The sequence below is a fragment of the Motacilla alba genome, chromosome 11 (genome assembly GCF_015832195.1).
Source record: "Motacilla alba alba isolate MOTALB_02 chromosome 11, Motacilla_alba_V1.0_pri, whole genome shotgun sequence".
NCBI classification, from domain to species: Eukaryota; Metazoa; Chordata; class Aves; order Passeriformes; family Motacillidae; genus Motacilla; species Motacilla alba.
In genome coordinates, this window is record NC_052026.1 from 19,632,027 (window position 1) to 19,645,677 (window position 13,651).

General features: G+C 63.5%; 2 protein-coding genes across 2 annotated transcripts; one reads left to right on the forward strand and one right to left on the reverse strand.

Moving 5' to 3' along the window:
• Positions 1-956: 956 nt before the first annotated feature.
• CDT1 (chromatin licensing and DNA replication factor 1) lies at positions 957-5,308 on the forward strand. Its single transcript, XM_038148610.1, has 10 exons — positions 957-1,457; positions 1,859-2,023; positions 2,111-2,307; positions 2,524-2,718; positions 2,809-2,954; positions 3,202-3,305; positions 3,493-3,681; positions 4,106-4,240; positions 4,334-4,535; positions 4,617-5,308. The coding sequence occupies exons 1-10, from the start codon at positions 1,095-1,097 to the stop codon at positions 4,778-4,780; spliced, it is 1,860 nt and encodes a 619-aa protein (XP_038004538.1). The 5' UTR covers positions 957-1,094; the 3' UTR covers positions 4,781-5,308.
• Positions 5,309-6,828: 1,520 nt separating this feature from the next.
• Positions 6,829-10,994, reverse strand: APRT (adenine phosphoribosyltransferase). Its single transcript, XM_038148620.1, has 5 exons — positions 10,775-10,994; positions 10,174-10,277; positions 9,039-9,172; positions 8,161-8,239; positions 6,829-7,907 (listed from the first exon to the last, which is right to left on the reverse strand). The coding sequence occupies exons 1-5, from the start codon at positions 10,852-10,854 to the stop codon at positions 7,765-7,767; spliced, it is 540 nt and encodes a 179-aa protein (XP_038004548.1). The 5' UTR covers positions 10,855-10,994; the 3' UTR covers positions 6,829-7,764.
• Positions 10,995-13,651: the final 2,657 nt, after the last annotated feature.

Sequence of the window (13,651 nt, forward strand, 5' to 3'; positions counted from 1 at the left end):
GCGGGCACAGCCCGGCCAGGATGAGCTGATGGCTCCCCATGTTTGGATCCCTGGGTTCAGTGGGCGCAGCCCCTGTGGGAGCATCCTCATCACGGGGGCTCAGCTGCGTGCACCCCCAGCACTGGGATCCGGAGGGAGCTGCTGGTGTAAATGAAACGCTCGTCATCTCAGAGAGGTGAAGTTCATCACTAACGCCGTGCCCACGAGATCTGGAGATGGGAATCACCCCTGCCCACACCCCACTGTGCCCCCGGCCAGCCGGGATCCAGGAAAGGGTGGTGCAGGCACCCGCAGCAGCCCCGAGCAGCCGCAGGCAGGAGCGGAGGCCGTGGAAGCGAATGGGCACCGGGAATGGCACCCCAGAGCCCTGCCCTGCCCGCCTCGGCGCGGCCCTGCGCACTCAGCCCTGCCCTGCCGCACTCTGCCGGCCTCGCTCAGGGTTTACGAGGGATGGGGGACCCGTGAGGCTCCCTAAAGTGCTGCGGGCACGGCCTGAGTGCCTGGGCCGGCAGCGATGGCCCAGAGGCTTCTCCCAGTTCCGGGCACTGCCAACAGCAGCGGGCAGGGAATGGCGGGCAGGGGCACAACTCAGCCCCTCGTCCCCACGCCACCATGGGGCTCCCGGTGGAAGCCATCAGGGCTCGGCCCCACGCGCACTGGGAAGAGCAGTGAGGGGGTGACCACCAGCAGCATTCCCATGGAAATTCCCGGCTTTTGCCCCACTGGCTGCAGCCGGAATGGGCAACCTCCATTTCTGCCCACGGCGCACCGGTTGGTCCCTGACCCAGCGAGGCCAGAGCCCCCCCGTTCCCCGGAGCTGTCCCGGTCCCCTCTGGGCTGTCCCGGCCCCCCCGGTCCCCCACGTGCAGCACCGCTCCGGGGGGTGCGGCCCCTTTAAGAGCCGAGTGGCGCCAAACCCGTCTCACGTGACCGCCGCCCGCCCCCCGGTGGGCGGGGCCTGGGCGCGCGGGCTCCCGCCAAGAGAGAAGCGCGCGGGAGCGGCCGCACGTGTTCCTGGGAGCGGGACCGGGACCGGGATCGGGATCGGGATCGGAACCGGAACCGGGATCGGAACCGGGACAGGGACCGCGGCCATGGCCCAGCTCCGCCTCACCGACTTCTTCGGCCAGACAAAAGCGACCACCCGAGCCCCGGCCAAGCGCAGCGGCGGCCGCCTCCTCAAGGCCGCCCCCGCCGGTCCCCCGGTGCACCGGGAGGAGGAGGAGGATGGTGTCCCGGCGGGGCTCAGCGGCCCCTCGCTGCCGCTGCCCGGCTCGCCGCGCACCCCGGCCCGCGGGGGCTCCCCGGCCCTGCGGGGCCTGGCGGGCAGGAAGCGGAGCCGCCGGGAGATGGAAGCGGGGTCGCCGGTCGGGGCCCGGCTCGGAGAACCGAGCGGGAAGTCGGCGCGGAAGAGGCTGGAGCTGCCCCGGGATGCGCAGCCGGGGTCTCCGGAAGCGGTAGGGACGTGGTGGGGTCGGGGATGCGCCGCTCGCTCTGGGATGCGGCCCTGGAATGGGCTGGGGGAGGATAAAGGGGTGGGGGAGCGGATGGGCGCGTGTGGAACCATAAAACAACAGCCCCGCAAGCGCTCGACCCCTTTTCCCCGTGCAGGACCCCCCGACCGTGCCTCTCCTTCCCCTGATTCACAATTCCCCCCTCGCCCGGACTCACCCTGCCCCAAGTGCACGAGCCCCAAAACTCGCCCCCTTCAGCCCCCCCTGCCCCCCGGGCTTGCCCCCTGCCCCCATGCAGACCCCTCTACGGCTCCCCCTGCCCTGCAAGCCTTTGGGGGGCGCAGGGGAAGGGATCCGGGCGGGTGGGTTCCCCGGACAGTCCCTAACTCTCCTCTCTCTTGCAGGCCACCAGCTCCTCGCCTCTGGCCACTCCTCGACCCCCGACACCGCTCTCAGGGGACCCGGCCGTGTCCCCCCCGGCCAGCAGCAGCGGCTCCCCGTGCCGTGGGCAGGACACGGAGCCAGAGCCCGGCCCGGCCGCCCCGGGGCCGGCCCGGCGCCTGCAGCGGGTACGGGCTGATCCCGGCTCCACTCCCGGCGCGCCTGGATTTGGTGCCGCGTGTCCCGCTCTGACCCCGTGTCCCCTCTCCGCCCAGGAGGACGTGGCCGAGCTGCAGGGCCGCCTGCAGAGGATGAAGGTGCCGGGCCAGGTCCCCCGTGTCCCCAGCGGGACCAGCAGGGAGCTGCAGAGCCGCCTGGAGCGCGTGCGAGAGCTGGAGCTGCGGGTCCGGCAGAGGAGAGCGGCCAGCGGGGCCGGGGACACCGCGGTGGCACCTCCTGCGGCAGAGACCGGGTGAGGAGCAGCCGCAGGGGGGATCTGAGGGGGCTGCCACCGCCCTGAAGTGGTTCTGTGCGGGTCTGAGGGCTGTGGTGGCTCTGAGCGCTGTGACACCAACGTCACAGGTGGCGTGACCCCAGTACCCCCCCAGAGAAGGGCTTTGGGACGGGGGTGGCAGGTGGGCACCGCGCCAGCAGCAGGGCCCTGACCCCGTCCTGTCCTTCCCCGCAGCCAGAAGCCCCCGGCGTACCAGCGGTTCCACACGCTGGCCCAGGAGCTGCCCCCGGGGCTGACGCTGCCCTACAAGTTCCGGGTGCTGGCAGAGATGTTCCGCAGCCTGGACACCATCGCCGGCATGCTCTTCAACCGCGCCGAGACCGTCACCTTCGCCAAGGTCAAGCAGGGCGTGCAGGACATGATGCGCAGGTGAGCTGGCCCCTTTCGGGGTCCCGGCAGCCCCTCTCGGGGTCCCGGCCGAAGCTCTGGGGGTCCCCAACCTTTGTGGCGCTGTCGCAGGCAGTTTGAGGAGCAGCACTTGGGGCAGATCAAGGCTGTGTATCCCGGCTCGTACCGGCTGCGCCAGGAGAAGAACGTCCCCACCTTCGGCAGCGGAGGGAAGAAGTCTGAGTATCAGCTCACGCTGGAGCCAGTCCTGGGGGAAGGTATGGATGCTTTTGGGGTGCTCTAGACCTGGGGCACTGAATCCCTGAATCCAGAGGGATGCTTTCTGCTTGGGCCATTAAATGGATCCCTGAGCGGGCTGCAAGTGGGAAACAATTTGGGACAAGAGGGAGAACGTCCATGCAGCGACTGAGCTCCGTGGCAGGGCTCTGGGCCTGTCCTTCCTGAGGCTGCCGTGGTTTGTGCCCCGCTGGGTGCTGTGGGTGACGCTCGTGTCCCTCCTGGCAGAGGAGAAGGTGGACGGGCGCCCGCACCTGTCGGCGTCGCGGCTGCTGGAGCGCCGGAGGGAATTCCACCGCAACCTGGTCAACATCGTCAGGGAGCACCACAAGGTGAGGGGCGCCTGGCACCCCCTGCCCTGGGGTTGTCACTGGTGCCATCCAGGCCAAAGGACATGGAGGTTCCTCTCGGAGATGAGCCCTGAGTTCGCTGCCTGCGGCACCAAGCCGTGCTGGGAGCGCGGGGCAGCGGCTGCCTCCCCGTTCCTGGTGCCGTGACACAGCTCTCGCCCCTCCCCAGGCATTCCTGGCCGCCCTCAGCCCTCCCATGGTGGTGCCAGAGGAGAAGCTGACCCGCTGGCATCCCCGCTTCAACGTGGATGAGGTGCCGGACATCAGCCCCGCGGAGCTGCCGCGGCCGCCGCGGGAGGACAGGCTGAGCACGGCCCAGGAGGTGCTGAGCACGGCCCGGGGCATGCTGAGCCCCAAGGTGAGCCAGGGCCAGGGGATGGCTCTGTCTGTGCCACCTCTGGAAGGTGTGGGTGGCTTCCCGCTGCCAGAGGGCAGGGTTAGATGGGACAGAATTCCTCCCTGGCACAGGTGCCCAGAGCAGCTGGGGCTGCCCCTGCATCCCTGGCAGTGCCCAAGGCCAGGTTGGATGGGGCTTGGAGCAGCCTGGGCCAGTGGAAGGTGTCCCTGCCCATGGCAGGGGGCTGCAGATGAGAAGAGCTTCCAGGTCCTTTCCCATGATTCCATGAAGCCCTCCAGACTCCTCCGTGCAGGCAGGATGGATCAGCATCACTGGGCTGGGATCACTGGGCTGCCGGGTGACGGCGGGGGCGGCAGAGGGGAAACTTCTCCTTCCTCCAGCCTGAACTGTAACCCAACTCCTCCTCCCTCTTCCACATGAGCAGATGGAAAAAGCTCTTGCCAACCTGGCCCTGAGAACGGCCGAAGCCAGCGCGGGGGAGCCGTCGCCTTCCAAAGCGCCGTCCCCTGCCAGCCCCTCCGGCGCGCTCAGAGGGGTGTCCCAGGGGCTGCTGGAGCGGGTGAGTCACCCCGTGCCGGGCCACGCGCGGGGCTGGGGGCGCTGCCCGTGCCCCGGGGGGGCGCCGCCCGTGCTCACGGTGTGCCCGGCGCAGGTGCGGGCGAAGGAGGCGCGGCGGCTGGCGGCGCTGCTGACGCGGGACGCGCGGCAGGAGGAGCGGGCGGCGCGGCTGGCGCGGCTGCCGGCCATGGCGCGCCTCCTGCGCGGCGTCTTCGTGGCCGAGAAGAAGCCGGCGCTCGGCATGGAGCTGCTCTGCGCCCGCCTGGCCGACAGCTGCCCCGAGCTGGGGGCGCCAGGTAGGAATTTCGGCGGAGGGGGGGATCTCCGGGGGAGGAAGGGGCTGCCGGGCGCTGACCCCGCCGCGCTCCCGGCCGCAGGTGAGATGGAGAAACACGTGCGGCTCTTCGCGGAGCTGCTGCCCGACTGGGTGGGCGTCCACGCGCTCAGGACGGACACCTACGTCAAGCTGGACAAAGAGATGGACCTGGGCCTCGTCACCGAGAGGCTCAACAAGGCGGCCAAGGAGGCCGGAGCCCTCTGAGCCCCTCGGGGTCGGGGTTTTTTTCTGTGCAATCTCCTGGAAATGTAGCAGATCCCGACGGCGCTCTGGGTTCTGGGGTGGGCTGGAGGGAGGCTCGTCCTCGGGTGGCTGAGGAAGGGCAAAACGCCTTAATTTAACTAATTCCTGTGGTGGGAGCTGTGAGGATTGTGGGTCCCCTAGTCCTGGAGCAATGCTGTGTCCTGGGGTGGTGGTGAAAGCAACCTAACCTGAGGAACTTTTTCTTCTCCTTTTCCTGGTTCTCCTGAAGGTTCAATGCTTGAGGGGTCTCCTGAAGGTCCAATTTCAGAGTTTTCTTCCATTAACTGGGTGCTGGTGGGGTGAGGGCAGAACAGGGCAGGCTGAGAGGGTGACAGGCAGGAAGGAGTGAGAGGAAAAGTCCCAAATTGATGTTTCTGGAGCTTCGGGCCTCGTTCCGTTTTTAAGGGAGGGAAAACGCATCTTCCAGTCCCCACTGGAAACAACTGCAGGACTTGTCAAAACACATTTGTATTAAATGTTTTAAATATAGTTGACTTGTGTTAAGCCAGTGCTCTTCCTCGCTGCCTGTCTCGTGGCTCTCCATGGCAATCGGCGCCGGGAAGGGCTGGCTCCTCATCCAGCTCCTGGAGAAAAACTCACTGGAAAAAGTGAGCGTGGCTTCGCAGGGAGCTGAATGCAGCTTTTGTAAATGGGGTTAGGGGAGCAGCTGCTGCAGGCGCAGGGCTGACAGGGATCCGGGGTTGGTTTTTCCCAGGGGAAATCCCAGGCCACTCAGCTGAAGTGGCTTGGGAAGAGGGACAAAGAGGGTGAGGATGGCTGCAGAGGTGCTGGGCTGGCACTGCGCCCAGGTGTGGGCGCAGGGGAGGGGTGGGAGCTGCCCAGAGCCATGTCGGGCACTCCTCACACTGCTCCCCAAGCCAGCCTGGAGCTGGGGACACCAGGGACCTGCAGAGACAGGGGACTCACTCATCCCTTCATCCCACGCTGCTCCTGGGCAGATTCCCCACCTCAAGTGCTGGGCTGGAGTCTGGCAGCATCTGAGATCCCACAGTGTGTCCTGAGGGAGCAAGAGCCCTCCTCCTCCTCCTCCAGGCCCGTGCTTGCCTGTGCAGCCCAGCTGGCCGGCACTGCTGGCAGGAGCGTGCCCAGTTTCCAGGGAGGAGAAGGGATTAAACCCAACCCAGGGGCTGGGTGTGAGGCTGGGGGGACTCCTGGGTGTGAGGCTGGGGGCTCCTGGGGCAGTCTGGGCTCTCAGCCACGCTCAGGGACCTCAACCGTGGTGGGAAGGAGCTGGATTGCAGCAGCTGGAGAGGAGGAGCAGGACTGGAAAAGAGCTGGAATCAGCCTGGCAGCCACACACACTCCCAGGAGAGCTCCCAGCGAGCTCCCGTTCTGCTCCTCGGGACAAAACCCTTCTCCCACCTGGAAGCTGCCCCTGCCCAGCCTCGTCTCTCCAAGCAAATGACATCAGGGGCTGCTGGCAGCCCAGCCAGGGCCAAGGCACCGTCCCCACGTTCCCTGATGTCACCTGCTGGCACTGGCAGGGCTGACGCTGCTTCCCCGGCACGCAGCTGCTTTCCACGGCTCTCTGGGCTGGAATTGATTTTCCCTTCTCCCCCGCAGCCGGGACCCTCTCCTGGTGCCAAGCCTGTGAGGTGCTGCCCTGGCTCCCCGGGGGCTCTGGGGCAGGCTGGGCCCCAGGGAATTGTGTTCCTCAGGGTAAACTGAGCAGCACTGAGGGGGCTTTTCAGGAAAAGGGGGTGAAAATGGCTGGAATGGCCCTTCCAAGTGGAAGGGCTGGCTGGGAGGTGGCCCCAGGTGCTGGATGGGGAAGGGGAGCTGAGCTGACCAAGCCTCTCCAGCCAGAGGTGGGTGCAAAGTAAAGAACAGGTGCCTGAATGCTCCCTGGAAAACAATTCCAGGCATTTGGGGGATGAGGGAGAGCTCACACCACAGCCCTGCCCCACTGACCAGCCAGGGCTGCAGGGAGACACTGCCAAGGGTCATCCACGCCTTCAGCCGCTGCAAGAACAGCTCCGAGACAGCTCAGGAAATATAAAAATACATCAATATTTATTTTACCCATGAGTCCAGTCCCTGCTGGGCCAGGGACACAGTCCCTGATGGTTTCAGGCTCGTGGAAGTTTTGGCACACAGGGATTTAGCTGTGACCAACTGCACCGTGCTGGAGGAAGCTTCTCCAGGCCCCCGTCACACACCTGAGACCACTGCCACACCTCCCCTGTGCCCTCACCTGGCACCAAACCCCCTCCAGGGCAGGCTCTGAGCTGGCAGCAGCCTGATGGCCCAGAACAGCCCAGAGAGGGGGAGCAGCAGCACAGGAGTGGGATGTGGTGCAGGAGATGGGGAATTCTGCTGAACAAAAGGTGCCTGTGGTCTCCAGGGAAGGAAAACACCCACTGGGCTCGTCCCACAGCAGCACCAACCTGAGTTAAGGGCACAGCAGGCACTTCACTCTCCTGAACAAGCACAGCCTGGTGTTAAGAGCAGCTTGTTCTGCTGTGAGTGACAGCACAGAGCAGCCAGCCCATCCCGAGGTCAAACACAGCAGGATTTGTCCCGTACAGAAATAATTGCTTTTTGCCCATCTCCTGTGTTTCTTTGGGAATTTTTTAGCAGCTTCCTTGGAGGCTGACAGCCCAGGCCAGGGAACGCTGGTGCCCTGTCAGAGCTCTCCTGCCTCAGCAGCCATTTTGTCACTTTGGTCTCTTAAAAACCACAGGTTCAGAGAAGCTGCATCTTGGTCTCCATCCCCCCCAGCCAATCTGCCTGTTCCTTCCTGAAAGGATGAACTCCAAAAGGGATCATTACACTCAACACAGTGCTTGGGACATTTAGGATTGAAGAGCATCTGGCCATGCTCCAAACCTGTGTTTAACCCCCTTCCCCACCCCCTTGTGACAGCCAGAGTCACTGCTAAAGCCCCAGATTTGTTCCCAGTGCTCCCTCCTCGCTGCTGCTCCTCAGTCATACTGCAGCAGGGAGTGGAAAGGGATGGCATTCAGCTTTTCTGACCCTTTCAGGGCTTTTAACTCTATGATCACCAGGCACTCCAGGATTTCAGCCTTCAGCCTCTTCAGCAGCTCGCAGGCAGCACGCATGGTACCTGTGGAGGGGAGCAGAAACATCCTCACTCCAGGGGCAGCTCCAGCTCACAGAGCCCTGCTGCTGCCGGGCTGAGGGCACCAGAGAGGTGTGGACACCCCTGGCAGTGCCCAAAGCCAGGCTGGACGGGGCTTGGAGCAGCCTGGGCCAGTGGAAGGTGTCCCTGCCCATGGCAGGGGTGGGACAGGATGGGATTTATCCCACCCAGCCATTCCATGCACACAGGCGTACAGGGTCACGCGTGCTTCCCTCACCTCCAGTTGCCAGCAGGTCATCCACAACCACCACTTTCTGTCCTGGCTCCACAGCATCGCTCTGGATTTCCAGCTCAGCCTGCAGGGAGCACAGAGCAGCTTTGTGTTAGTGTGGCCTTGGAGAGAAGCCCCTCACGAGCTGCTGGCTCATGCTGGAACACAGACAAGTCCTCAGCGACATCAGCCTAAATAAACACTCAGCACCTAAAATCCCCAAAACGCCACAAATCCCAGCTGCAGGGGAGCGCCACGGGAACACAGAGCAGGGAGGGGATTGCTGGGCCAACCCTCCGGCACACCAAGATCCTGAACTTTCATCGTATGGGTTATGGTGGAATCCTATCCCAGAGCAGCTCTCCAGTGAGGAGAATCTCCTGTCACGCACTGGGGAGCTCTGCCTAGAGCCAGACCCGAACTGGCACCTGTTTGCATGTGTCACACGAGCTCGGTTGGCCCAGCCAATCCTCGTGGCTTAGGCCTGGCTTTGGGGGTTCTGCTGCTGTTAGTTCCTAGTGGGAGCAGCACAGGCTGAGGCTCAGCCCCCGGAGCAGCCGCGGGTTACGGGGCGGGATGGGGGAAGCCATGCGGGACAGCTCTGACTTACAGCACTTACTGCCAGGGTGGGGGACCCTCTCCGTGGCCATGCCCCTGAATTCAAGCCAAAGAAAGCCATTTAGCACCAAGTCTGAGCACCAACCCCCTGAGAAGAATCACGGCACAGCACCAAACATCCCCCGTGGGCACCGATGGGCGACCGCGGCTCGGCGCCGCTCGCGGGGCTCGTGCCAGATAATCCACGGCGTCGGAACCCAGCCTGGGACCCCCTCCCCACAGGTTTAGCCCCCCCAGTGTGAGCCCCTGCTGCTCCCAGGCCTTGCCTTGCTGTATTCCAGGCTGTAGGAGATGGACTCGGTGGCCCCGGGCAGCTTCCCCTTCTTCCGCACGGGCACGAAGCCGATGCCCAACCTCTGCGCCAGCGGGGTCCCGATGAGGAACCCCCGGGAGTCCAGGCCTGGGGGCACAGCAGGAACCAGGCAATCAGGGAATCGTTCACCTTGGAAAAGCCCTCCAAGACCATCAAGTCCAACCATTTCCCAGGCAAGGCCAGCACTGAGCCACGTTCCCGAGTGCTACATCCGCGTATTTTTTGGAATGGTGACTCCACTACTGCCCCGGGCAGCCTGTCCCAACACCTGATCCCCCTCTCGGTGAATTAATTTTCCCTCATATCCAACCTAAACCCCCTCAGGTGCAACTTGAGGCCTTTTCCTCTTGTCCCATCACTCAGATCAGAGCCATTTCACTGGCGAAGGGTCTTGGCACAACCCCCCTGTTTTATCCTCCAGTTTCTCTCCAAGTCACTTCTGAGGGTTGAAAACACAGCCCACACTCCTGTTCTCACCCCCACGTGCTGCTGCTGGCCCCAAGAGCCCATTTCCCTCCCCTGTGACCCTTTCCCTTCGAGATAAAGCCAGCAGGGCCCTGGTATCAGTCCAGCCACATGAGCAGGGACTCTGCCCCTCTGGGCACACTTCACTCATCTCACCTGGGCCAGGTGTGCTCTGTGCCCCTCTGGCTGGGGCCCAGCCCAAGCTCTGCCTTCCTCAGCACTCTGCCAGGTGAGCTGAGGTGTTCTGGCCACCAAGGCCATTTGTGCCAGCCTGGAAAGGCTCCCTGAGGAAAACCAGCTGGGACAGGGTCTGCCTGCCCTGGGGATGGTGTGGGGACACTGCGGGCACGCCAGGCTCTGCGTGTCCCCTCCTTTTTAACAATGAACTATGCAACTGGCACAGAAGTGTCAGAGGGCACCTGCCACATCCCACACCAGCACTTCAGGAAACCACAGCAGGAGGCAAAGGGTAGAAACTGTCCTGGTGCTACCACGTGGCAGAGGCCAATGTTCGGGTGATTTTCGTGTCCAAGGGCTACAACATTGCCCAAGGGCCACCCCACACTCCCCACCCGGGACACACTGCTGTGCCCTGGCCTCGGGGCTGTTCAACCAACACTCACCCACAATGAAGTCGATTTTCGGGAAAGACGCCCTCACATGATCCTCCAGAAGATCAATCAAAGTCCTGAAGGCCACAGGATCCTTCAGCAAGGGGCTGATATCACTGCAGGGAGGGAGGGAGGGCAGGGGGTGAGGGAATAGCTCTGGAAACGCTCAGCTCCTGATCCCAGGGGAGGCTCCTGAGCCCAGGGGAGGCTCCTGAGCCCAGGGGAGGCTCCTGCCTGGTGCTGCCAGGGCCAGGGATGGGCAGCAGCGACAGGAGCTGTCAGCGAGTCCCCAGCCCGGCTCCAGTCCCAATCCCATTCCCAGTTCCAGCCCTGCCTCCATCCCCGGCCCCATTCCCATCCCCGGGCCTGATCCCATCCCCAGTTCCAGCCCTGCCTCCATCCCCGGCCCCATTCCCATCCCCTGTCCCGGTTCCATCCCCAGTTCCAGCCCTGCCTCCATCCCCAGCCCCATTCCCATCCCCTGTCCTGGTTCCAACCCCAGTTCCGGCTCCAAGCTCGGCCCCGGTTCCCTCCGCGATCCCATCCCCGTCCCCGTCCCCATCCTCGCCCCATCTCCATCCCGTTCCCGTTCCCATGCCCGTCCCGGCCGCACCGGAACAGCACGCCGGGCTCCGGGAAGTCCGGGAAGGGCCGGACGCGGTCGCGCACCGCCCGCAGCCGCTCGTCGCTCATGGCGGCCCCGCCGTGCGCAGCCGCCGCAGCTCCGGGAGGGACGGGAGGGACGGGACCGGGGCGGCTCCGCCCGCCCGGGGCGGCACCGCAGCGGCCGGGCACCTGGGCGGGCAGCGGCAGCGCCCCGGGGAGCGGGGCTGTGGTACCGCGGGACATGGAGCGGCTGTGCCCCCGGTGTTTGGAGCTCCGGTATCCTGGAGCATTGAGCGCCAGTCCCCCCGCTATTCGGAGTTCCGGTATCCCGGGGCATTGAGCCCCAGTTCCCCCGGTATTTGGAGCTCTGGTATCCCGGGACATTGGAGCCCCAGTTCCCCCGGTATTTGGAGTTCCGGTACCCCAGAGTGTGGAACATCCATCCCCCCAGTATTTGGAGTTCCAGTATCCCGGGACATTGAGTGCCAGTCCCCCCGGTATTCAGAGTTCCGGTACCCCGGAGTGTGGAGCATCCGTCCCCCAGTATTTGGAGTTCCAGTACTCCAGAGTGTGGAGTTCCGGTATCCTGGAGCATTGAGCTCCAGTTCCCCCGGTATTTGGAGTTCTGGTATTCCAGAGTGTGGAGCTCTGGTATCCTGGAGCATTGAGCACCAGTCGCCCCAGTATTTGGAGCTCTGGTATGCTGGAGAATGGAGCATCGCCCCCCTGGACACATGGAGCTCTGGTATTCCCATGCACAGAACCCCAAATTCCCAGTGCAATGAGGTCTGATACTCCAGACATGGAGCTATCCCAGACCCACCAGCTCCCCCTGGAAGGTCTGGTACTTCAGGACACGAGGCATCAATACCCCTGGTGTGTCAGAGGGCACCTGCCACATCCCACACCAGCACTTCAGGAAACCACAGCAGGAGGCAAAGGGTAGAAACTGTCTGGCACTTCATGCACAGAGCCCAAATACCCGGGTGCATGGAGCCCTGGCTCCTTGGCACACGGAGCTGCACTTCCCAGGAGCATGGAGCCCTGGCTCCTTGGCACACGGAGCTGAAATTCCCAGGGGCATGGAGCTCTGATAACCTTGGTGCATGGAGCTGCAATTCCCAGGGGCATGGAGCCCTGGCTCCTTGGCACACGGAGCTGCAATTCCCAGGGGCATGGAGCCCTGGCTCCTTGGCACACGGAGCTGCAATTCCCAGGAGCATGGAGCCCTGGCACAGCAGTGGACGGAGCCCCAGGCTCCCCTCTGAAGAGCTCCCAGCTACCTGCTCCGTGTGGAGCTGGATTTCCCTGGCCCAGCCTCAGAAAGGAGCTCCCTGCCTGGGGGATCCATTTGCACCCCCTCGCCCTGCCCAGCCTCCCACAGACAGCCATCTCCTCAGGACAGCACTGTTTCCTGCTTTTCCATCCCTCATCACCTCGTGTGAACTCCCGGAGTCGTTCTGTGTTTGTTAAACCCGTTGGTTGGGATGAGGGACAATAACACAGCCCCAGGTCCTGGAGCAACAGCTCCTGGTGTCACCGAGCCCTGGGCAGGTCAGGAGCTCCCACAGCTCCCATCTCCCATCTCCTGGTGGTGGATGTTGTTTGGCCATGCAAAATCCACCAAATGAGTTCAGATCTCCTCTTCCATTAGCAAATACACCTTGGATCTGCTCCAAGCCCGTCCGGGCACGGCTCGCTGTGGAAAGCAGAAGCAGTTGGAGCCTGTAACACCCCTGGCTGAGCTCAGTGTTTGCTGCCGAGAGCTGGGACTGGGAAAACTTCGCCCACACCCTCTGGAGAGCCCCTGCCATGGCAGGGACACCTTCCACTAGCCCAGGCTGCTCCAAGCCCTGGCCAGCCTGGCCTTGGGCACTGCCAGGGATCCAGGGGCAGCCTCAGCTGCTCTGGGCACCTGTGCCGGGGCCTCAACACCCTCCCAGGGAGGAATTTTTCCCTAATATCCCATCTAGCCCTGCCCTCTGGGGAAGTCATTCCCCCTTACCCTGGCCCTTGTCCCCAGTCCCTCTCCAGCTCTCTCAGAACCCCTCCAGGCACTGGAAAGAGCCCTCAGGTCCCCCTGGAGCCTGCTCTCCCCCAGGCTGCACAATCCCAACTCCTGTTAAGGTTAACTCCCTCTGCTGCCAGAGACAGCCCGTGCTCCCTTCACAGCCATTCCCCCACAAACTAAGATTTTCCCTGAACTCAGATTATCTCTTTGGCACCAGCAGAATCCTCCTGGGCAGCTGCTGCAGGGAAGCAAAGAGGGAGGAAGGCCAGGGCCTTCCAGGGGCAGCGGGGCTCGCAGCGCTCGCACTCCCTGCCACGAGCTGGACGGGTTCCTCTGTGACCTTACAAGCACAGCACTGGACAATGAGCTGTTCCAGCAACTCCTCTTCTTCCTGGCAGATGGAATTGCTGATGGAATTTATCTGCCTACTCGTGGAAATAAATAAGCAGGAGCTTATTTCCTGGGAAAAAGGATCTTTTCAGCCTGCCAGGCAGCTCTGCTTGTGCCTCTCGCTAACGGAGGGGCCGGAAGAGGGGGGGTCTGTGTCACCCCTGTCCTGTTTGTGACCCCCCCCACAATCCCACCCTCACTGCAGGAGACTGCACCACATTTTCCTGGAGGCTGAGTGAGGTTCCCAAGCCCCTCATCCCAACCAAACCCTGGCAAAGCTTCAGCAGGATGAGCGGCTGAGTGCCCCACGGAATGCTCTCCTCCTCCTGGGATGTGGGAGCAGTCTGTCCCCATCAGCTCTGCCGGGAGGGGCACAAAGGTTACACCAAACTGGACTTGCAGTGACCCAGCTGCCAGAAACCATGGTTAAAAGACAACATTCCTGAGATTCCTGTCTGAACTCCTCATTTGTCCTCCATCTCC